Source organism: Cnephaeus nilssonii (genome assembly GCF_951640355.1).
Source record: "Cnephaeus nilssonii genome assembly, chromosome: 1".
NCBI lineage: Eukaryota > Metazoa > Chordata > Mammalia > Chiroptera > Vespertilionidae > Cnephaeus > Cnephaeus nilssonii.
In genome coordinates this window covers 32,447,072-32,472,837 of record NC_137072.1, presented here as the reverse complement: position 1 = coordinate 32,472,837, position 25,766 = coordinate 32,447,072, and the positions used below count along the sequence as shown (strand labels likewise).

Sequence of the window (25,766 nt, the reverse complement as noted above, 5' to 3'; positions counted from 1 at the left end):
CAGCAATGATGAATTTAGAAAACAGTGGAATACATCTTCAATGTGCTGAAGAAAAATAAATTTTGTCTTTGGAAACATCTTTCAAGAATAAGGATAAAATAAAGACATTTCAGGCAAGCAAAACCCAAGGATTTGACACCAGTGGATTCTTATTAAAAAAAATTCTAAAGTAGCAATCTCAATTTTTTTTTTACATTTTTACATTCTTAAAAATTGAGAAACCTAAGGAACTTTTATGTACATTTTATTTTATTTTGATTTTTTTAAAAATTTTATGTTTCAATTACAGTTTACATTCAGTATTATTTTGTATTAATTTCAGGTGTACAGCCTAGTGGTTAGACAATCATACACTTTACAAAATGTTCCCCTGATATTTCAAGTACCCACCTGGCACCACACATATTGAATAATATTGTTATTACAATATTATCAACTATATTCTCTATGCTGTACTTTATTTACATCCCTGTGACAATTTTGTAGCTAACAATTTCTACTTCTTTTTTTAAATTTTTATTTTATTTTCTTGTTTAAGGTATTACAAATAGTAGTACATATGTCTCTTCCCGCCCCCCGCCCCACTGACCTCCCCCTCAGCCTCCTCTACCCCCAGGCACTTGCCCCCGTCCCCTCGCCCCCAGTGTCTTGCGTCTGTTGGTTGTGCTTATGTGCGTGCATACAAGTCCTTCGGTTGATCTCTTACCCGCCCCCCCCCCCCCCCGCAACCTTTCCCTACCTTCCTGCTGTAGTGTGACAGTCTGTTTGATGCTTCTTTGCCTCTGTCTATTTTTGTTCAACAGTTTGTAATGTTCTTTATTATCCATAAATGAGTGAGATCATGTGGTATTTATCTTTCACTAACTGGCTTATTTCACTTAGCATAATGCTCTCCAGATCCATCCATGCTGTTGCAAATGGCAAGAATTCCTTCCTTTTTTTATAGCAGCATAGTATTCCATTGTGTAGATGTACCACAGTTTTCTAATCCACTCATCTGCTGATTGGCATTTAGGATGTTTCCAAATCTTAGCTATTGCAAACTGTGCTGCTCTGAACATAGGGGTGCATATATCCTTTCTGATTGGTGTTTCTGTTTTCTTGGGATATATTCCTAGAAGTGGTATTACTGGGTCAAATGGCAGTTCCATTTTGAATTTTTTGAGGAAACGCAATACTGTTTTCCACAGTGGCTGCACCAACAGTGCAAGAGGGTTCCTTTTTCTACGCATCCTCTCCAGCACTTGTCATTTGTTGATTTGTTAATGATAGCCATTCTGACACGTGTGAGACGGTACCTCATGGTTGTTTTGATTTGCATCTCTTGGATGATTAGTGACTTTGAGCATGTTTTCATATGTCTCTTGGCTTTCTGAATGTCCTTTTTCAAAAAGTGTCTATTTAGGTCCTTTGCCCATTTTTTGATTGGATTGTTTGTCTTCCTTTTGTTAAGTTGTATGAGCTCCTTGTAAATGTTGGAGAAGAAACTCTTATCAGAGATAACATTGGAAAATATGTTCTCCCATGCAGTGGGCTTTCTTGTTGTTTTGTTGATGGTTTCTTTTGCTGTGCAGAAGCTTTTTATTTTGATGTAGTCCCATTTGTTTATTTTCTCTTTAGTTTCCATTGCCCTAGGAGCTGTATCGGTAAAGATATTGCTACGACAAATGTCTGCTATTTTGTTGCCTATGGCTTCTTCTAAGACTTTTATGGTTTCCCCTCTTACACTTAAGTCCTTTATCCTTTTGAGTTTATTTTTGTGTATGGTGTAAATTGGTGGTCTAGTTTCATTTTTTTGCAAGTATCTGTCCAGTTTTCCCAACACTATTTATTGAAGAGACTGTCTTGTCTCCATTGTATGTTCTTGCCTCCTTTGTCAAATATTAATTGAGCATACTGGCTTGTGTCGATCTCTGGGTTCTCTGTTCTGTTCCACTGGTCTATATGTCTGTTCTTGTGCCAGTACCAGGCAGTTTTGAGAACAGTGGCTTTGTAGCATAGCTTGATATCTGGTATTGTGATCCCTCCAACTTTGTTCTCCTTTCTCAAGATTGCTGCAGCTATTCGGGGCCTTTTTTTTATTCCAGATGAATTTGTGGAGAATTTGTTCTAGGTCTTTGAAGTATGCCATTGGTATTTTAATGCGGATTGCGTTGAATTTATAGATTGCTTTGGGTAGTATAGGCATTTTGATGATGTTGATTCTACCAATCCATGAACATGGTATATTCTTCCATTTGTTCATGTCTTCCTCTATCTCTTTTTTTAGCATCCTGAAATTTTCTGAGTACAGGTCCTTTGTCTCCTTGGTTAAGTTTATTCCTAGGTATCTTAATTTTTTTGGTGCAATGGTAAATGGGATTGCTTTTTTAATTTCTCTTTCTGTGAGTTCATTATTGGTGTATAGAAAAGCCATAGACTTCTGGGTGCTGATTTTGTATTCTGCTACATTGCTGAATTCATTTATTAAGTCTAGTAGTTTTTTGATGGAGTCTTTGGGGTTTTCTATGTACAATATCATGTCATCTGCAAATAAGGACAGTTTTACTTCTTCTTTTCCAATTTGGATGCCTTTTATTTCTTCTTCTTGTCTGATCACAATGGCTAGGACTTCCAGTACTATGTTGAAGAGGAGTGGTGAGAGTGGGCATCCCTGTCTTGTTCCTGTTCTTAGGGGAAATGGTTTTAGTTTTTGCCCATTGAGTATGATGTTGGCTGTGGGTTTGTCATATATGGCTTTTATTATGTTGAGGAATGATCCTTCCATTCCCAGTTTGCTGAGAGTTTTTATCAAGAAAGGGTGTTGGATTTTGTCAAATACTTTTTCTGCATCAATGGATATGATTATATGGTTTTTCTCTCTCTGTTTATGTGGTATATCACATTTATTGATTTGCAGATGTTGTACCATCCTTGCATCCCCGGGATAAATTCCACTTGATCATGGTGTATGATCTTTCTAATGTATTGTTGGATTCGATTTGCTAGAATTTTGTTGAGGATTTTGGCGTCTATGTTCATGAGGGATATTTTCCTGTAGTTCTCTTTCATTGTGTTATCTTTATCTGGTTTTGGGATTAGGGTAATTCTGGCTTTGTAGAAAGAGCTTGGAAGTGCTCCTTCCTCTTGAATTTTTTTGAATAGTCTGGGGAAGATAGGTTTTATTTCTTTGAATATTTGATTAAACTCCCCTGTGAAGCTGTCTGGTCCAGGGCTTTTGTTTGTTGGAAGTTTTTTATTACTGCTTCAATTTCCTCCATTGTTATCAACCTATTCAGATTTTTTGATTCCTCCTGGTTGAGTTTTGGAAGGTCATATTTTTTTTAGGAATATGTCCATTTCTTCTAGGTTGACCAGTTTGTTGGAGTAGAGTTGCTCATAGTATTTTTTTTTAATGATTCTTCATATTTCTGTGGGGTCTGTTGTTATTTCATCTCTTTCATTTCTGATTTTGTTTATTTGGGTCCTCTCTCTTTGCTTCTTGGTGAGCCTGGCTAGAAGTTCATCAATCTTGTTTATCCTTTCAAAGAACCAGCTCTTGGTTTTGTTGATCTTTTGTATTGTTTTTTGTTCTTCTATGTCATTTATTTCTGCTCTGATCTTTATTATTTCCTTCCTTCTGATCACACTGGGCTTTTCTTGTTGCTCTCTTTCTAATTCTTCAAGTTGCAGAGTTAGATGGTTTATTACCAGTTTTTCTTGTGTGTGTGTTGTTGTTGTTTTTTTTTAGGTAGGCCTGTAATGCTATGAACTTCCCTCTCAGGACTGCTTTCACTGTGTCCCAAAGATTTTGGATTGTTGTGTTTCCATTGTCATTTGTTTCCAGGATGTCTTTTATTTCTTCTTTGATCTCTTTGGTAACCCACTCATTGTTTAAGAGTGTGCTATTCAGCCTCCAAGTGTTTCCAATGGACATTTTAAAACTATTCAACAAATACAGAATACTTACTCACTTTCCAAGAATACATTGAAAAAATTTGACCAAACAAATTTCAAAGGCTGAAGAATAACTGAATAGTCTGTACACATATTTGTTATCCTAGCTATACTGGTAGTTCCTCAAAGGAATGAAAAGTCTTTTTACTTCTGTATCTTCTGCATTTAACATGGTAACTGGCATTTAGTAAGAACCTCATGAATCTGAACATATTTAATTTTACTAATCAAACAAACAAAAATAAAGCTGGTCTGAAAGTAGTGGTTTCCTAGGTCAACTATTTAATGATTTAGTAATTTCCTTCATTTATCTAGCCAATAAAAACCACAGGAACAAATTACATAGTAATATGCACTATGACATGGGAACAAAGATAGGATAAAGGACAGATGAGGGAAATATGGGATATCAGTGAAAAAAGAATAGCAGAGGGAAGAATAAGAGAAAATGAAGGAATTCCAGATTTAGGTCAGAAGCCCAGGGAAACCCAGGCATTTTCAGTTTGAGCTCACAGATTGCAGAGAGGAGGAAAGAAAGGGGAAAGAACAAAAGGAGGTCAGGAAGCAGTAAACAGGTTTGTGATCTACTCTGACTAAAGGCAGAAGTAAGCCTGAATATCTAAGATATAAACAAGAAGACGTTACTGGAGAAAAACAAAATTTTCTGTCTTATATCTACTCACCAAATTGATTGGACAGGACTTCCACAGCTACTTGCAAAAATTTTGTTCTTTTTATCACTTTATTTCAACTTTACTATTTGTTAGTATTCTAGTGGAAAATGTTGGAAGTAATAGCTGAACCTACTATCTAAAATGATTTTTAGATATTCATGTGCTCTAATATATGATGATAGAATTAGCTCTTAGTGGTAAGATAATGTCATTAATTGGAGAAAATGAAAACTCAAATTATAGCTATATCACAAACCAAAATTCTAGAGTGATTAAAGATTTGGTAAAAGAAAACAAAACCATAAGAATATCCCAAAAAGTAAGTAAACATACTAAGCTTCTCACCAAAAGTAGAAACCATAAAGGGAAGCACTGATTTGATTGTGCAAATATCATTTGATTGTTTAAAATATCATAAGCAAAGTTAAAAGGGAAAAGGCAAAATGAAGAAAATTATGCAAAACACACATGATAATGAGTTCAATCCTTTTTATACAATGACTAGAAGCCCGGTGCATGAAATTCGTGCACGGGGGGTGGTGTGGGCATTCCTCAGCCTGGCCTGTGTCCTCTCACAATCTGGGACCCCTTGGGGGATGTTGGGCCTAAACTTGCAGTCGGACATCCCTCTGGTAATCCGGGATACTGCATGCACCAATGAACATACTTTTTATACAGGTGAAAGGCATCTTGCTGTTATATGGGCAGCTACATATTTTTGCCCTGATTATAAAAAGTGGTGCATAACATGATCCTTCTGAGGCAGTAGTACCATTTTCCCCATCTTATGGGTAGAAAAACTGAAGCAGAGAGCAGTTAAGTAATTGGCTTTGTCACACAGTTATGTGTCAGAATCAGGGCTAACCACAAAATGTGCAAGCCAGAGTCCATTCATGTCATCACTGCATCATCCTGTTTTTTCAGTGTTAGAGTAGCCTTGCCAGGTTTTTACTTTTAAATCTAAGAGACTATTCCCAATATATAGGGTAGGGGCTCCAGGCCTGGCCGGTGATCAGGGCCATGGCTGGTGGCCTGGTGCCACCCACTGGCCAGCCCCGCCCCCCCACCAGTTGCCTCCCTCTGCGGGGTGACAGGCAGGTGGAGTGATCAGGAGGCCCCTGCTGGCACCCGCCTTGGCTGGCAGCCTGGCACCGCCTGCTGGCCAGCCCTGCCCCCCGATCACTGCCGCCGGTCCCCACCCCCAACCGCTGCTGCCGCTGGTCGCCTCCCTCTCTGGGGGGAAGCTCCTGCATTGAGCGTCTGCCCCCTGGTGATCAGGGCGCATCATAGTGACCAGTTGTTCTGCTGTTTGGTCAATTTGCATATTAGGGTTTTATTATATAGGATTTCTTTCAAATCAAAAACAAAAAGACTAATAACTTTAATTCTTATTAAAACACAAGTAAAGGACACAAACAGGTGATACAGAATAAAAAAACTCACAAACATCCAACAGATAAAAAAAACTGTTCAATGTTCATGGTAATCAAAGACATGAACATGGTATGACAACACCTAGTGCATGTCAAGATGGGGTTATGGGAGGAGTGGTTGGCACAGTATTTCTGAATGATTACCAAGACCTTTAAAATGTCCAGTTTTGCCCTAACTGGTTTAGTTCAGTGGATAGAGCATCGGCCTGCGGACTCAAGGGTCCCAGGTTTGATTCCGGTCAAGGGCATGTACCTTGGTTGCAGGCACATACCTAGTAGGGAGTGTGCAGGAGGCAGCTGATCCATGTTTCCCTCTCATCGATTTTCTAACTATCACTCTCCCTTCCTCTCTGTAAAAAAATCAATAAAATATGTATTTTTAAAAATGTCCAAGTTTTGCCAAAACCGGTTTAGCTCAGTGGATAGAGCGTCAGCTTGCGGACCGAAAGGTCCCAGGTTCGATTCCGGTCAGGGGCATGTACCTTGGTTGCGGGCACATTCCCAGTGGGGGATGTGCAGGAGGCAGCTGATCGATGTTTCTAACTCTCTATCCCTCTCCCTTCCTCTCTGTAAAAAAAATCAATAAAATATATATTTTTAAAAATGTCCAAGTTTTAACCAGCAATTTCCCATCTAGAAATCTATCCTGAGAAAATATATAGCTATGCAAAGATATGGGGTAAAAAACTTTATTTATTAATCTAGAGGATTTTTTCGAGAGAGAGAGGAAGGGAGAGGGAAAGAGAGAGAAGAAACATTGATGTGAGAAGAAACACTGATCGATTTCCCGTACACTCTCTGACCGAGGATCAAACTCACAACCTAGGTATATGCCCTGACTGGAAATTGAACCTTTTGATGGAAGGGAAGACACTCCAATCAGCAGAGCCACACTGGCCAGGGCTAAAGAACATTATTTGTAGTATTGTTTACAACTGCAAAAACCCAAAAAATTAGAATAATTATTTAAAATATCCCAAAATAGGAGAATTAAGAAAATACTATGTTGTCATTTGAAGAGATAATACACACACACACACACACACACACACACCCCAAATATATACACACTAGAGGCCAGGTGCACAAAATTCGTGCACTGGGGGGAGGTGTGTCCCTCAGCCCAACTTGCACCCTTTCCAATCTGGGACCCCTCGGGAGATGTCCGACTGCCTGTTTAGGCCCGATCCCTGTGGGCCTAAACAGGCAGTCGGACATCCCTTTCATAATTCGGGACTGCTGGCTCCCAACTGCTTGCCTGACTGCCTGATTGCCCCTAACCACTCCCCTGCCAGCCTGATTGACGCCTAACTGTTCCCCTGCCGGCCCGATCATCCCCAACTGCCCTCCTCTGACAGCCCGGTCACCCCCAAATGCCCTCCCCTGCATATTCCCTCTTTATTAGATAGGGTTTTTTATTTAACATATTGTACAGTGTACCTGCTGTGGTCTTGACAAACCAGTAAAAATGTAAAACCAAACTAAAGGTGTCATAAAATAAACTCCTTAAACAGGAATTTCATGAGACCTTGGAAAGGTAATATCATGTGGTTGTTGGGCATATATTTGAATAAGTAGAAGGTTTATAGGTGATTTCACACTTTTTCATATTTTCTAAAAGTTTCCTTTTCTTTTATAAACAATAGACATGTAATCAACTGTCCATCTTTCCCTCCAAAAATTATTTTGAAAGGGCAAAGTCAATTGGAGCCAAGTCTGTTAAGTAATGTAGGTGTCAAGATGGAAGGCTTTTTCACATAGAGGTCTACTAACATTGTACTTATCCATTTTCCCGCAAACTTTTGGCCCATTTTTTCCCTTCTGCTAGAAATAGTCCTTCCAAGATGCCTTTCTCCTCTTAATAATCTCAATCCTCTCTACCTATGAAAGTTCTACTGGACCCTTTGAGGGTTGGCCAAGTCTCTGTGGCCCTCTCCCCATCCTTGCAGCCAGATCTGCTTGCTCCTTCCTCAGTGTTCCCACAGTGCCATGGACACAGCTCCAGCACAGTCCACACATGCAACCTGTTGTCACCATTTCCTGGGAACGTCCTGTCCTATTCTCTTCCCTTTATAGGGGAATCAAGCTGGAGTTTTGCAGGTTGGGAAGAAGCTGGCGCCTGCTGAAAGCGGAATGTGCCTAGAGGGGCACCCTATGGCCTGGGTCATGGCTGGGAGTGGATCCGGGAGCGGATCGTGCTGAGAGGGGCGCAGGCACCTCCCAGGCCCACAGTCCTGACCAAGGCTGGAAGCAAAACACGCCGAGAGGGGCACAGGCGCCTCCCAGCTGACAGGCCTACAGCCCTGGCCACAGCTGGGAGTGGATCACGCCTGGGAGGTGTGGCTGCCTCCCAGGACCACAGCCATGGCCGCAGCTAAAAGCAGAATGCGCTCGGAGAGGGGCGCAGGCACCTCCCAGCCAACAGGCCTAAGGCCCGGGCCACGGCTGGGAGCGGATTGTACCAGAGAGGCGCGGCTGCCTCCCAGGCCCACAGCCCTGGCCTCGGCTGGAAGCAAAAAGGCGCTGAGAGGGGCATGGGCGCTTCCCAGCTGACAGGCCTACAGCCCTGGCCATGGCTGGGAGCGGAACATGCTGAGAGGGGTGCAGGCGCCTCCCAGCCGAGAGGCCAATGACCTGGGTCACTGCTGGGAGCGGAAAGCGACAGAGGGCGTGGCCGCCTCACAGGCCCACGGGCTGGGGCTGGAAGCAGATCGCGGGAGGGGGGATGGGAGGGCGCGGGAGCCTCCCAGGTGGATGGCCAGGGCTTCGGCTGGGAGCAGATCGCGCCAGGGATGCATGGGCCGAGGCTAGTAGCAGATCGTGTGGGGGGCGTAGCCACCTCCCAAGCCTACAGCCTGGGCCGCGCTGCCGGCTCTCATCGGCAGCCCTCCCTGGGACTGGGGGTCTCCGGCGGGACTGAGAAGACTGGGTGCCGCCATCTTGTGTCTATGGGCGCCGCCATTTTGTCGCGGAGTGGTGGTTAATTTGCATATTACTCTATTATTAGATAGGATATATATGTCCCAAAATGGTTATGGATAGTATATATAATAGGGTCCAATTTTGTAAGGAAAAAAGCAAAAGCAAACAAGAATGTGTGAATATGTACTTAGAAAAGTTTTTAAAAAATACACCAAAAATGCCCAGAAATTGGCTCTATATGTGTTTTTTTCCCTTTTGGTTTATCTATAATTAACCACAACAACCAAAGAATAAATTAAAAACACTTGTCACAAGTGTCACACATCTTACATGTTTGTTGGGAATTTTCAAACAATGGGTTGAGTTGTACATTTATAATTTGTTCACTTTTCTGTATGTACATATGTTATAATTTAATAAATTACTGGGAAAATAGACAACTTGGCTAAAGCCTTCCAGACAAATGTTGATCATAGCCTAGCTGTAAACTTGTGGAATAAGAGTCCCAAGCTAAATAAAAAACCTGCTCAATTAGTATATCTAAACTGAGTGTATCATCACTAGCAGAGATCAATTAGAAAAGGGTCAAGTGAGGAGAACCAAATAAAACTATGCTAGTTTTATACATAATTGAAATGATAATCTGAACAGCCTTTAGATATTAAGGTTGGTTCAGAGTCTTGGGTCTTTTCAAAGAAATATAACATCCATGGTTGCACTGTACCCTAATTATGTGCATATCTGTCACTATCATCCACATTAGGTAGTACATTTCTTAGAAGTACAGTGTGTATCTTATTGGTCTTTGAATTACTTGCAGTATTTTTTTAAAAAATATATTTTATTGATTTTTTACAGAGAGGAAGGGAGAGGGATAGAGAGTTAGAAACATCGTTGAGAAACATCAATCAGCTGCCTCCTGCACACCCACTACTGGGGATGTGCCTGCAACCAAGGTACATGCCCTTGACTGGAATCTAACCTGGGACCCTTCAGTCCACAGGCTGACACTCTATCCACTGAGCCAAACCAGTTAGGGCTTATTTGCAGTATTAAACACAGTGTCTGAACACATATTCATCAACTTTAATAAGCTTAATGTCTAATATTGCAGAGAATGCTTATACTAGTATAAAAATATTTGACTTTTAAGTAGTTTTGTCTATTTTAAAATGTTTCAAAATGGGCTATTCTTTCCTTCCCCTAGTCTTTCCTTCCTGCCTACCTTCCTCTCACACTACTTACTTAAAGGGTTCCAAGACCACTGAGCTTTCTGTTTACTAGCATGGATTCTAATTCCTCATCCATTTATTGATTCCCAGAGCAAGAACAATTACCACACCAATGCAAGGTATAAGCACGTCATGAAGATTTCATCCTAATTGTTGTCTGGAAATGCTTTTAAATTGTTTTAAGCTATACTGGACACATAATGAATATTATTTGCCTTACCTGACTCTTTTCCAATCCCCTTTCATTTTCTTTCTATTTTTCTTGGATTTCTCCCTCATTTATAAAGCCTGCGAATGGTACCTTTGAGAATGGCTTAGCATTAGTAATAGCCAATGGATATAAACAGACTATTGACTCATTTTGTGGGCAGAATCTGAAATCCCAGACATATCTACTTGTATATATCTTATTTTTCAATTTAGAGAAATGACATTTGGATGAAAATAACTTATAATAAAAATAATTCTTCCAAAATGCCAAATATTCTCCAATTCCATTAAATTACTCCTTAAAAGTATATATTTGTCATTCAAATTTTCTGAATAGCAAAAGGCCAAACATTAAAGTGGGTACTCAGTGTTGATGAGACAAAACATGTCCTAATTTTCTGTTTCCCAGAGATTATTAGACTGGTATCATGTAGGCACTCAAGCACCCAACTCTTGAATTTCATGAGAGAATTTACTAGAGTTTAAAAGTTTTTTATTTTAGCTGCTAAGTTACTTCTGTGGTTAGTAGGTGCACAATTTTATGAATAATTCTTTTATCTCCTCAATTTTGAATATTACACAAAAATATATAAACAGTATAAGATGATATAATTCCTCATCACTTATGAGATAAACTAAAAGTAATTTTGGATTCCTTATTGGCCTTTCTTGCCAAGCTTTATTGCTGCATTCTTCTAAACAGTGTTTTGCTTGTCCATATTTTCCCACCTGAAGTATCAATTTTTCCCTCCTATTTAATTGCATAGTAAGTTCTCCTCCAGCACTTTCTGTTGAAGAAGGAAAGTCTCCCAGAGTAACCAACACCGCCCACAGCTGTGTTCCACAATGGCTCCGTGCTGCTAACATTACATCTTTTGGAGGATTTGATCAGAGTTCCCCAACTGCTATAAACACTGGCGTTATTCATAAAACATGCAGAAGGAAGGATTTTCAGCAGGATTTCTTTACCTGTTTCCCCACCACAAAACAGTGAAATAAACAGAATGGGTCATGAGCTGCTTGGCCTGTAATGCAAACTCACAGAGTGACAAGTCAATAAAGAGCCAATCTTCACCTCTCCAGCCACACAGAGCCTCCGAGGTTAGAGGCAAACACAATGTGGATATGTCTGCACAGGGAGTTTAATGCTCCTCATTATCCAGCTATTGTGTGCAAACACTATGAAGCCAGTAATCTAAATCATCAGAGTCTAATAACTGGCTACTAAACTGCACACAAAGTTCAAAAGTTCCCTCACAATGGCTTACTTATTTATCCTTAAAGGTGAACAGCTATTTTTCAATGGCAACAAATGATGCCATAGCTAAAAACCTGTAATCACCTCCATGAATTTTAATAAACTTCTGATGGGGGAAGTTCTTCAGTGTTTGGGAGAAAAAAAAACAAGAACAAACAACACTGATAAAAAAAATGTACCTTAATTCACAACTCACTTTTCTTCTTCTGATTTAAAATTTTAATCAACTTCAGAAATAGCTTGCACCTTTGAAATACCATATAGCCCTAGTGGGTTTGGCTCAGTGGATAGTGCATTGGCCTGTGGACTGAAGGGTCCCAGTTCGATTCCAGTCAAGGGCATGTACCTCAGTTGCAGGCTTGATCCCCAGCCCAAGTTAGGGTGAGTGCAGGAGGCAACCAATTGATGTGTCTCTCTTGCATCAATGCTTCTCTCTCTGTCTCTGTCTCTCCCCATCCCTTCCACTCTCCCTAAAAATCAATGGAAAAATATCCTCGAATAAGGATTAAAAACAAAAAAACACACAAAACAAAACAAAATGAAATACCATATAAAACAGAGTCCCATGATGTATTTTAAACTAACTCCTTCTTACCACAAACAAAACAAGATCTCTAAGATTTCACTATATAATATTACCCTAAAATCGCATAGTTGGGCCAGCTTTCTTACTTTCACTTTAAAAGTCTCAGAAATACTAAGCCCAAATGTAGTAGTTAGCTTCTGGTGGTCCCGCCTTCCAGTCTTCCCACACTGGTGTAGTCCTCTCACAGAATGGGTAGGCTGACTTATATGACTATCAGGATACCATGAAAACAGGAGTTTGGACATCCAAGTGAGGTCATAAGAGGCAGTGCTGTCGTTAAGGTCACTGGCTTTGGGGGAAGCCAGCTGCTACATCATGAGGACATCAAAGCTGCCTTAGGAAGAGGCCAATATGACCAGCAATTGGGGCCTCCTGTCAACAGCCAGTGAGGAACTGAGGCCTCCTGCCAACAGCCATGTGTGTGAGCTCACAGCTCATTTTTCAGCCCTGGACTTTTAAAAACTAACCTGGGCAGCAGCTTGACTAGTCAACCAAATTTCTAAACCACAGGAAACAAGAAGTAATAAAAGTTTATTGCTTTAAGAAGTTAAGGGTTATTTGTTATGTAGAAACAGAAGATATACCAAGTATTTATCTCAGGTATAAAAATAAATATTCAGAATTTAGGAGAAATATATTTTACAGTTATCAGTACTTAAAATACCAAATTGTAACAGTCATTTCCATATTTCACATTTGATTAAAAGGAACAAATACCCAAAGACAATTATGAGAATCAGTTGTATGTTGATTCTTCAAATCAATAAGTACTTCTCATTCTTCATCCTTATAGCTCAACTTTTGGCATTCATTACAATACAGCTGTACCAGTAAATGGATTTAATTACTTAAGTCACATGGCTTGCCTCTTGAATATTTACATCATTTTCACAAAATATTTTATCTTGTCACATAGTCAAGTACGTATCAGGTAAAAACATTTTATCTCTTAATTCAGAAGGACCTATTTAAAAAACAGAACAAATTGCATGAAGTACAGGAAAATATAGCCTTTGTAGAATCTTCATTTCCAAAGGACTCCAACCCAAATGACTACACTTCTATTGTCTAATGTTCAAAATTTGTACAATATTCTAAAAGAGCATTAATACTCAGGTAAATAATAAATAATGCACATTTCCTTATATTTACAAGAAGATATACTAGAATAAAAAAAGAAACAAAAATGGTAACCTACAGGGAAAGAAGTATAAAGATAGAGAGACAGGGATGGAAGTAAGACTTATACTATACTCTTTTCAACTTTGGAGTCCAGTTTTACATATTCAGAAAATTAAATTTCTAAAATTAACTGCAAGTTGAAAATAAATGGAAATGAATGAAACTCAAGATATATCATGCTAGTGACACAGCTACACTGAAAATAAAAGTCATTTCAGGTGACCTTAGGAGGACAGCATTTTAGTCAGACATGCACAGTGGGTTTATTTTATGAATAAACAGATTGAGAAAAATCTAATCTTTAACTTCATTCAATAGTTTTATCAATGGGAAATATGAGTATAAACTCATAATTTGTTTCTTTACAAAAATAACTATTTCCTAGTTCTGGCCATTGTAAAGCCCTAGCAATGACTTCCCAGTAGCAATGGGACCCTCCAGAACCAGACTGTGATTCCTAAAAACCCTTCTTTACAAAAAGGAACCAAGTTTCCTTGAAGGAATTATTAATCCCAGGTCTGTGGCAGAGAATAAATAAGATAAACTGGGAATATTTATACCAGAAAGTAAGAAAGCTATCAAAGATGAATGGGAATGTGTTAAAATCCACAAGACAACAGGAAGGAGTTCCCATTGGCCAAGAGGGGACAAACTGAACATTAAAAAGAATAAGGGAAAGAGGTAGAGGATAGAGAGGGGGAGGGAGAGAGAGATCTTTCCAAAATCAAAACTCAACAATCACCACAGGAGGTAAATATGGCATCAACTCCACCAACTTTGTATATTGCAGTTTGGCAACCAATCAATGTTTCTCTCTCTCCCTCTCCCTTCCTCTTTCTCTAAAATCAATTAAAAAAACCTATTTTTAAAAAGGCACTAAGAGACATAAGTATTTGAACTCTGATTCAAACAAACCAGCGGGCATAAGATCTTACTGAGACAAATGAAGAAATCTTAATATGGACTGGGTATGAGATAATAGAAAATATGTTCATATATTTAATGTAGATCTGTGATTATACAAGAAAATTACCATATTTTTAGAGCTGCATATTAAAGTATACAGAGGTAAAATGACATTAGGCTGAATTTACTTGGAAATGCCCTACTCAGAAAAATAGAAGAAAAAAGATTAGGTCAAGCAAGTATGGCAAAATTAAATCTTTAGGTGTTAAATCTATAAGGTAGTGAAAATTTATTAATTTATTGTTTTATGTTTTGAATTTTCATAATCAAGTATTTTAAAAATATTTTATTGATTTCAGAGAGGAAGGGAGAGGGAGAGAAAGATAGAAAGATCAATGATAAGAGAGAATCATTAATAGGCTGCGTCCTGCACTCCCTCTACTGGGGACTGAGCCCACAACCTGGGCATGTGCCCTGACTGGGAATCAAGCCGTTATCTCCTGGTTCATACGTCGATGCTCAACCACTGAGCCACACTGGACAGACCATAATCAAATATATATATATATATATATTTCAGGGAGGAAGAGAGATAGAAACATCAATGACGAGAGAGAATCATTGATTGGCTGCCTCCTGTACTCCCCACACTGGTATCGAGCCTGCAACCCAGGCATGTGCCCTGACAGGGAACAGAACCGTTACCTCCTGGTTCATAATTCGACGCTCAACCAACGAGCTATGCCAGTTGGGCCATAATCAAGTATTTTTTAAAAACATTTGTAATATGCATCTTATCCAGAATGATTTAGGATGATAAAACACAGCATTAACAAGAAGAAAACATATAACTAACATTTATTGAAAATGGAGGTTCTGGTCTCATCATTAAGATAATAAACACAAGAAGTAGAATAAGGTTGGAGAAATAATGGTGTGTTCAGTTATAGAAATGCTGTTTGAGGTACCCCTAGTCCATCCAGTCAGAACTTTCTAGTAGATAACTGGGCAGACTATTCTGCATCTGAGAGGAGATCTGTAAGCTGAAAATAAAGATTTGGTAATTATCAATTCATAATTTTGAAATCAAAAGAGTGAATGAGAATATTCACAGAGAAAGAACAGAGTAGTGGGCTGACGGTAAGAAGAGAAAGGAAAAGAAATCCTTAAAAGAAAAACAAAAGTAATGGTAAGAGAGAATCCCTCGAGTGTAGTATCAATGAAAATGAAATAGAAAATTTCAAAAAGGGCCTGGGGTAAACAACATGTCCAGTACAGCAGAGGATGACCATCACCAGGGCTGCAGCATGGTCGCTCGGTGCATTTCAGGATCTTAATGAGAAGCTTCAGAAAAGTTTCCAGCACAGAAGCTAGAATGCAGTGAGTTTAAGAATAACAACTGGAAGTACATATGAACAATAAGTTTTGAGAAGTCAGAACGAGAAGTTAAATAACCTTCTTTTCATGGGCAGGGAGGGAGGAAGGAGATGTGGTAAAGGTGAGGATGAAGGAAGGCACAAGAGGGGGAGCTGATCCTGAAAATAAGGAGGGACACTGTGCTTCTTCTTGGAGCCTGGAGGACAAGCTATGAGGACAGACATAGTTTTGGAACTCCAAAGAGTAAATCCAGACAGACAGGGGTCACACACCTAGTCAGTAGCTCATGGTGACATATGCTTCAACCCATGTGTTGAGCCTTTGGCAACCACATTTTTTAAATCACAGAGATCCTGCAGTGATACGAATATCCATTTTATAAGCTACAAAGGCAAGAGTGGGAACAGAGAAGAAGAAACATTACACTATGTCTCCAAAGTGTTTATGTATTTTAATATTACTATAGCCCCATAAAATGACAGGAAATAATAAAAGGCAAAGAATTTAAAATTTCCATGTGGTTGTCAGTAATAATAAGAGTGCCTAAGTGTTTCCAGTAGGTACTTATTCTTTTTAAACACTAGAAGTGTGAGTAGTTTGATCTTTAGGGAAAATTATAGTCAGAAAATATCCAAAAGGTTACCATGATATAGTTAAATTATCTCTGCCTATCACAGGTTAAAGAATATTTAAATTCTGGAAGTTCAGGGTCAGCTTTTCTAGATAACAAATCTTAAGTACCTTCCTATATTCACTCAATTAGTGATCTTGGGCCTTGATAACACTGCAGAGAGAAACTTTCCAACTATCATTCAAATCATATCTAAAAAGGTGGTCATAAATATTTTAAAACCTAAGTGAACTAATAAGACCTAGACCCATTAAGGATAAGATCTTTTACAACAAATTAAATAAAACAATTTATTGAAGTCTGGACTCAAGATAAGCTAGATTTACTAGCTGACCTTTTATTCATTTAAAGAACAAAATTAGCTCTAATTGCATTAGAATGGAATCCAGTAAATTTTCCCAAGTCTTCTAATGTGGCATCCGTGTAAGAACTGCAGTAATTGTTTACAAGTAAGATGGAAATGCTTTGATTATAATCTTCCCACTTGTTTTACTATGTAGTAAAAGCATTTCCCAAAACTTAAAGACAGTTCTTCTGACAGTATACTATTTTTTCTCTTAAACACACTGCATCTTTTTGTTAATGAACAAACAACAATGTGCCAAGAGAAGAAATTATACTTGGAGATTTCATCATAATTTTAGGTCAATAAAAATGAGAGAGTAAGATAAGAAGGTCAACACTTCCTTGTCTATAATAATCAGAAAAGGGCTGAAGAACTGAATAAGAACATTTTTAATATCTGCTTCCTCTTGGAATTATAACTGAGACATATAGGTTTGGATCTGTTAAATTTATAAGTGCAATAAAGTTGTAAGAATAGTGGATACAATCCACAACTTGTACTCCAGTTGTTCAGCTGCTAGGAAATTTCATTTGTAATGTTATCATCTTTCACTACCATTAAAAATAGCCATAAATTTTAAATATAGTCATTCTTAAGATTTTTTGGTCATATTTTTGTTATTTAGCTTCTAACATAGAAAAAATACCTATGAAGTGTTTCAGTATCAGTGGCAAGTCAACCAAGGCAAAACAAAGCTAGTAACACTTTTCAATCTTTTTTCCCCCTCTTGAATCAAAAGCAGTTTTATTGAAAAGAAAACAAATTAAAAATAGAAAAGTGAAAGGCCTTCCTTTTGTGACAAGATAATGCTCTGAAATGTTCCTTAACTTTACTTCTAAGGATCGTTCCTTTTAAACCAACTAGTTTCTTTGCTCTGCTTCTCTAGCACGCTTTCATAAAAATATGAAATCTGCGTTTTCCCAAAAGAAAATAAGTACAATTTTAAAAAAATCAGTTGTTTTTGCCTGCCTCTCATCCCTTAATGTGGTGTGAGTCCTCCTTTCCTTCTGGAATCCACCATCTCTTCTTTTGACAGGCTGTTTGCCCTATCAGAGGGGCTGATAAACCAGGCTGGCTAGCTGGAGTCTTTGATGGGGACCGAGAATGGATTCTGCGCAAGAAGGGGGGGCCACTGGGGATACTGAGCACTATATCATCCACCATATCATCCTCAAGTGACTTGGACCATCTTTGCCACCACACAGAGGCAGGATAGAGAAAAAGAAAGTGAGCAGAGTCCTAATGACACTTTTTGAATCTTGGATAATAATATTGTTCTCAAAAAGGCATCATTAATGATTCCATGTCACTTGATCAAATATACTATTATATATTAATTGGAGAAATGACCGAGCATTATTGCATGTTTGGAGGGTCCCAGTTAACCACCCTTTCTCTGGTGAGGTCATGGAATAAGCGCAGCAATGTCCTGAGAGCAGAAGGACCAGCTCACCAGTCTAACACCCCTGGTAAAAGCCACTCTGCCCTAGGAGAAAAGGGAAGGAGTACATGGACAAAGAAAGCTTCCTCCAGCACCAGCAAGAGGACAGATTAAAGAGACATCTGAGAAATGTGAGGGGGGAAGAATGCTTAATGCCCTAATTGCTACTATTCACCCCAAAATGTTTATACTTTACCAATATTTAAATTTATCTTTTTAAAATGAAAAGCTCCTGTAACAGAATTTTGAGCTTTTATAATATAGCCCCACATTCAACTTAGACGAGTTCTGTTCTGCCAAGTGTTGACAAGCCTATCTGAATAGATCCTGCCCCTAAGATACTCCATCACTTTACTTTGCTCTATTTTCTTCACAAAAATGAATTAATGAATGCTGTAAGTTAGTCCATTTTTTCTACACTTGATCAAAATAACTAAATCAATAAAATGAGAAGATTGGGATGACAAATAACATGGTAACTGTGTTGCCACTCTCCCCAACCATAACAGTGGACTGGAGACTCACTGTACTCTGTCACAGAGTCCAACTGGGACTTCAGAATTCTGATCAATATAATCCCAGGCAGCTCTTCCTTAGCAAACTGAAATCTACTTGATTGGAGACCAGACTCAGATATTTTAGCAATTTGAATGTGTTGTTCCTTCCCATTCATACTTCTCTAACAAACTTTATAGGTGTTGAGATTGTGATTTCAGGATTAGTATTTTAGTTTCATCTTCAACCCAGACTAAGGGGAACTCTGGATACCCATTACTGGGGGACATGTTAAAGGAATTTGAGGTCCTTACAAAGTCATCTTGAATTTTAACACCACCAGGAGGAGGTACTGGACTCATCACAGATCCTTTAAAATAGAGTTTCCAGGCATGTTAGCTCAAGGTAAAAATAAGGGACCCAACTTGCTTCAAGAAACAATAATGGAGAATACAGGGAATAATCTAACCTCAAAGTACTTTCCTGGCTCAATCGCAGAAGATCTAACTTCTTTATTTAAGAAGATTTAGAAACTAAATATTGTCTTAAAGATCTTTCAATGAGAGGGTATAATTTGAAACCTGTAAAGCTTTTTCTTTTTCCTATAATTTCAAATCCCTGCCTGTTTTTCAGCAATAAACAACCCCTCCTGACTATTCAACCCCCCCTTTTTGAACCCCAGTCTGCTCATTAATTTCACTTCAATAGAGTATCTATCAAGTGCATACAAACTGAGTAAGTAAAGGCATATTTATGTGAATCTACTGCCTATTTTCCATTATTACTGCCATGGAATAACCCATGTATCCTTATGCTACAACAATAAGAAATTACTTTTAATTTCATGTGTCATAAAATATTATTCTTTTAATTTTTTCAACTATTCTTAGCTTGCTAATCATACAAAAACAGGCAGTGAAATGAATTTGGCTCATGAGCCATAGTTTGCTGACCCATGATTTAGATTAAAAAAACAAAACAAAACAAAAAAACAACTCTGCTGATTAAGTTACATAACATCCTATTACTATGTGACCTATGCCTCTTTTTCCTGTCTTATTTTAATTTAAAATATAATATATTTCACTTAATATATTCTTTTGTTCATTATAAGTACTTGAGTCAGACTTTGGTTAAATGATTATATTCATATAACACAGGGGTTTTATTTACCTAAATGTCTGAAAGTTCATATGTTAGATAATGTTATACTTTCACTTTTAATATTATAATTTCTCTAACATTGGAAACAGGATCTTATTTCTCATGTCTTCCAATATCTTAGACATTATGAGTGATTTATTGAGAAGAGAAAAATAGTCAATAAGGATGGATGAGACAATTATTATTATCAATGCTTTTTTACAAACCTTCTTTCTCCAAAGGCAATGCACAAGCCAAACTTTCATGTGGAAGTAAAGATTAAGTAATGGTGAGTTACTGAGAAAATAGGCATAAATATGAACTGGTAGGAGAGAAATAATAATAAGATCTTTCCCCAAAAGAAATGAGCCCAAATACAGAATTTCAAGAAGACAGTATGAGCAAGTTACTTTGGTTGGGTCTCCTTGCTAATCAGCCATCTGTCCTCTACTGGTTGAGGGATAGGAATAAGTTTATTTAAATTTTTGTAGGTAAGATTGAGAGCATCAGGTATACCAGTGGCTGGTTAAAAAGAACTGAATCAACAGTATTTTTCTTACATTGTCTATAAGCTTGTCAGCAATAATACCATCCACTGTCTAGATTTCTACTGACACAACCATAAAGAGGAACGTGGAAATCACGCAGATAATTTAGTAAAGAAAAGAATGAACTATCTGGATTTTCTTCCTTGAATCTTCAGAAGACCATGGTCCGAGAAGACCATGTTACCATTCATCATCATGATACTGAACTTTTTTCAATACATTACATATGGAATTAACAAAAGCAACAGCATAAAATAAACACAAACTTTATGATGGGATGAACCACTGAGAACACAAGACATATTTTCTTTTGTCTATTCTACCCACTAAATAAACTCATAAATTCTATTTTCATTTTTATGCTAATACTGAGTAAAAATGAAATGCCTTGTAAGCCTATCTTCTACACAGTATTTGATTATTTGCAATGTAAATGAATTCATTTTCAGGCTTAGTAAACTTGTACATTTAGCTTGTGAAATTCATTTAAATGATATATGATTTTAGAATAAAACGAATGATTTCAACATGATTTACAAAAAATAAAAATCAATGTTTTATCACCTTATCATCATATAGGCCTTAATTCATACACCAAAATGAATGAAAGAAATATAGACAACTAATTTACTTTAAAAAAGGGTGGGTTGATATGATGATTCTGTGAAAATTAAGACAAATAAACAGCACACATGGGGGTTACATTTCCAGTTCTCTTAAAAAAAAAAAAAAAGCAGCAGTTGTTACTACTATATACTGTTTCAACAGGCTTTTGGCAGTATCTTTGTTTTATAGGCACAGAATAAAGCCATGTGCCATCTGAGCAAGCAGGGAATCTCGTTCTTTGTTATAGTGATAGAGAATATATACTTGAGAAGGTGTAACATTACATTCTCCTGAGTGTAACATGGTGGTTAGTCTATTCAATACACAGTTACTTACTTTTCAGATAACCAGAACCTTTAAAACTAGGTAGAATCAATGTCATGTGCTAGTCTTTAAAAAAAGAAGAAAAACAAAAGGATCCTATATGTTAAATAAAACAATATGCATTTACTCTGAGGAAGACAGCAATAAAAATTTGAAAATGAATCTCAAAATAAAGCTTGACCCCACATGTTCATACTTGGAAAAGGTTTGCAGAGTTCTAAATCCACTAGGAAAGAGTAGAGAAGATTCAGCTGATATTCTTTCACTCTAATTCAAAACGTTTTTACTTACATCTTGTCTTGGCCAGCACCAACTCGGAGAGTCAATCTGGGGATGACTGGACTTGGGGCTGGGACAACTGGCTCCACTTTTATCTGTTGAAGTTAGGACATTAATTGTTAATATATATAATAAAAGGCTAATATGTAAATTGATCGAACAGCTGAACGACCAGTCACTATGATGTGCACTGACCACCAGGGGGCAGATGCTCAACGCAGGTCAGCGGGCTCCCACAGGGGGAGCACTGCTCAGCCAGAGGCCCTGAGCCAGGCTCACAGCTGACCAGCACAGGCTGGTGAGCGCAGCGGCGGTGGCGGGATCCTCTCCCGCCTCCGTGGCAGCACTAAGAATGTCCGAGAGATCCCAGACTGCAAGAGGGTGCAGGCTGGGCTGAGGGACGCGCCCCCCCCGCCGCCCCGAGTGCATGAATTTCATGCACTGGGCCTCTAGTGTATGTATGTGTGTGTGTGTGTGTGTGTGTGTGTGTGTATTCCCCCCCACCCCCAACAGAAGTACCTCCTACCTCTTCTCCTACTTCCCCATCTCCACAAACTTGACAAGCAGGTGTAAGCCTTAAATGTGGCTAACATGCCAGATACAGAGATAATCTGGGCTATTCAGTGTTTTAGTTTCTTAATAACTAAAGGCTACCTGGCATCATGAGAAATTCTACAAACTTTAATCGCTTTAGGTAAATGTGGCAGTTAACTCTGTATTTTCTTAGTTTTAGTTCATTTCTTGGATTACACTGTTAGAATTATTTAAACAAAACTTGTTATCCAAACCATTTGGTAGAGCATTTAAGTAGTCTCCAGGCCTACCAAGAATAGAAAAAACAAACAATGATTTTGCCATGGTAAGATAAAAGTCATTTGTCTATGGGACTTCAAAAACATTAAACTCATCTTAAGTTTGTATTATCATATAGGAAATCTGAAACACCAAGTGTAATTTAGAGCATTAAACCATTCAATTTTTTGGCCAGTAGTACAAAGACCTGAAATACTGTAAAACAAAAAAAACGTATTTTTACAAAAGATTTTTGGTGAAGGCAACTGCTGAAGAAGTTAAAAGATCTCACAAGTTTTGAAACTATTCTTTCTCACTAATAGAAAGGTAATATGTATACAAATTAAATATGATGTTAAAAGGGTTCTTCACAATTTTTGGTTTGATGGTCCTATGGTGTAATAAATATTTTGAATGTACAAACTGGACAATAGCTCTGCAGTTTCAAGTAATTATATATATCAAACTCTTTCAATAGGGCTTTATTGCCATTTTTGGTTGGATAGTTCTTTGACTAAAACTGTCCTAGGCACTGCCAGGTGTTTAATATCCCTGATCTTGGGTATTACTATACACACTGTGACAACTAATTGCAAATCACTGATTATATATTTTAAGTGCAAGAATTAAATAATGATGAAACAGTCTGGTGGTTCTAAAGAAGAATGACTATCTATAGTAATAAAAGCGTAATATGCTAATTAGACCGGACATCCTTCCAGACAAAGCTGGGACTGTGAGGGAAGTCCAGGTCCCGGGTGCCAGGGGCTGGAGGGAAGCCTGGGTCCTGGGTACCAGAGGGAAGCCTGGGTCCTGGGTGCTGAAGGGGAGCCCAGGTCCCGGTGCCAGAAGGAAGCTGGTGCCAGCAGCCAGGGGAAGGAAGGCCTACTCTTGCACAAATTTCGTGCAAAAGGCCTCTAGTATAACATAATAATCAATATATTATCATCATATAACTTATATATATATTGCACATTGACCAAATCTACTATTTTTTCATGTTTTTAACTGTCCCTTTCTAAAGTTTATTTTTAATCCATTGTTACATTAAGATTTATGACTTTGGCTGCTAGGGAACTCCTTCAACTCCCTACAAACTTCTCTATACCCACAAATACACTAGAGCCCATCTCCTTTTGTCTTCTAAAGAAACCTCCTCCATCAATTAGCTTATTTATAGCGTTTTCAACTTCTCAGTTCTATTCATTATTTTCATCTAGCTTTTAAATGTGCTTGACTTTTTTTTTTTTTTATTACCTCCTCTTCAATCTTTGGCTAACAACCTCTCATATTTCTGTTTCCAATTCATTGGTTCCTCAGCCCATTCCAATCTACTTTCAGCCCCTGAAATAATACCACTGAAACCACTATTTCTAGACATGAATTATCTCCTAATGTCCCAGTATGTTTTTCTATTACAGATATTATCAACTTCCTCCCTTCTCCTTTACAAAGCCCTCTACTTGTGCCTGACTCTACTTGGTCCTTTCCTCTTGTCATTCTACAGTTTGTTCAGTGATCTCATCCATGTCCATGGCTTTCATCTTAAGTTTTAAATATGCCATGTCTTTAAACTCTTCCCCTCTAGATTAGCAATGATGAACCTAAGACCAAAATATAATGTCTACTGAACGTTTTCAACTCAATAGCCTATGAATATTTCATCTAATCACATCTAAACTTTAATTTATCAACGTCCCTATAAAACCCTGCTCCTCTTGCTGGTCCCATTTTGAACAGATGGTTCCTTCATTTGCCCAGTTTCTTGGACAGTCCAGTCCAGTGGTTTCCCTTAAGGCCCTCAGGGATCAAGGTCCCTGGGGTCGGGGCAGGGCAATATCCATGTATAAGTAGCTAAGTTGGCATTCACTTTCTTCCCCCGCACCCCCCCCCCCCAAAAATGTTCCATATCTAACCAATCAGAAAACCAATGGTCCAGCATACTCTGTAAATTATTAAGGCTTCTGTATTTTTCTCACCTTCCTGTGTGATCAGTGGGAGAATAAACAAATATATTAAAACCAAACATTTATAAACCACATACTATTTGCCAGCCATTGCGCTTGGTTACTTTTCAGATGTTCTCATTTATGTTTTTAAATGAACAAGTGGGATACATATTATGCTTTTCATTTTACAGGGATCATATATGAAATCACCATTTTTTCCTTTCTTTTCCATTTTCTTTCCCTTTTCCATTCTAAGGTCACACAAGTAGCAAAAGTAGGATTGAATAGTTATTTTGATTCAAAGAATGAAAAATTACATAAAGTTTCTAGATTTCTTCAATTCTAAAATAATTTAGGGTCACAAACTCATATGTGATGCGGTATTGAGAGTAATATTCCTTATTCCTTCAACCCACAATACAATTATTACATAACATTTAAGCTTTAATTTTTAAAAAAGCTGTTTACTGCTCTACCCTTAAGAAATCTTCTTTACTATTATTATGCTTCACATTGTATATCTGACCCATTTCTATTACTATACTACACTATAATTATAACTCACACTTGTATAGCACTTCACAAAGTGTGGCCCATCCACATGATCCAATTTAATTTTCACAACTTTATTAGGTAGGTGTGGAAGGTATTATTACCCCCATAAATTAAGGGCTCAAAATGGTTAAGTGGTTTGCCTAGAGCCACAAAGTTAGTAACCAAATCATCTAAATCTAGGTTTCTTGACACCACATTCATTCCCTGCTCTACCATACAGCTCCTTGACTCTTTACCATTCACTTTGAGTTCTTTTTTCTGGTAATGCTGATGTCTTGCACGAAGCTGTTCACGTTCTCTGTCAATGTCTTTTTTGATGAATGTACTTGTGAGATGGCAAGGGTTGGTTGTAAAATATTTCTTTTCTCTTTGGAAGGCTAACTAGTTTATATGAAATTGAGATTAACTTTGGCTTTACTTCCATTCAACTAAAGTGGATGGATTTTTGATGTTGTCTTAAATGGTGTGGCAGAGCAAAACAATCCAGACATGGTTTATTTATGATCTACTATAAAAGAAAAGTTAAATAATACTGTGTATAAAAAAAATTAGCAAACAAAAATGGAGATATTTTGTAAGTAAAATTAAAAATGGTAAAAATGTGCTCTGAAGACGACAGATATTTAGTAAACCTGTTGAGTTAATGAATGACTTAGAACCTACGACCTTAGCTAAGTTTAGCTAGAATGAGGATGAAGACATCATCCAAAGAGAGACACCTTTGAGAGAGAAAGTGGGCACTATATCACATAACAGGTGTAAACTGGACTGTCCCAGGCAAACCAGAACATCTGGTTACCCTACTTAAAAATACTTACAGACCTTAATTTCATTCTTAAAGAAGCTAAATCAGATTAACCTAAATATAAAATTCAAGCAAGTGTTTAGAAAGATTAATAAGGATTCTAATAATATATAGAAAGTACAATTTCTAAATAAAA

At 37.9% G+C, this 25,766-nt stretch overlaps 1 protein-coding gene across 1 annotated transcript in view; it reads right to left on the bottom strand.

Moving 5' to 3' along the window:
• Window positions 1–25,766, bottom strand: part of TAF3 (TATA-box binding protein associated factor 3) — a 191,352-nt gene that overhangs the window by 11,191 nt on the left and 154,395 nt on the right. The window contains exon 4 of the mRNA XM_079772370.1: window positions 21,542–21,624. Coding sequence (XP_079628496.1) covers window positions 21,542–21,624 — 83 coding nt within the window. The remainder of the gene's footprint in view (window positions 1–21,541; window positions 21,625–25,766) is intronic.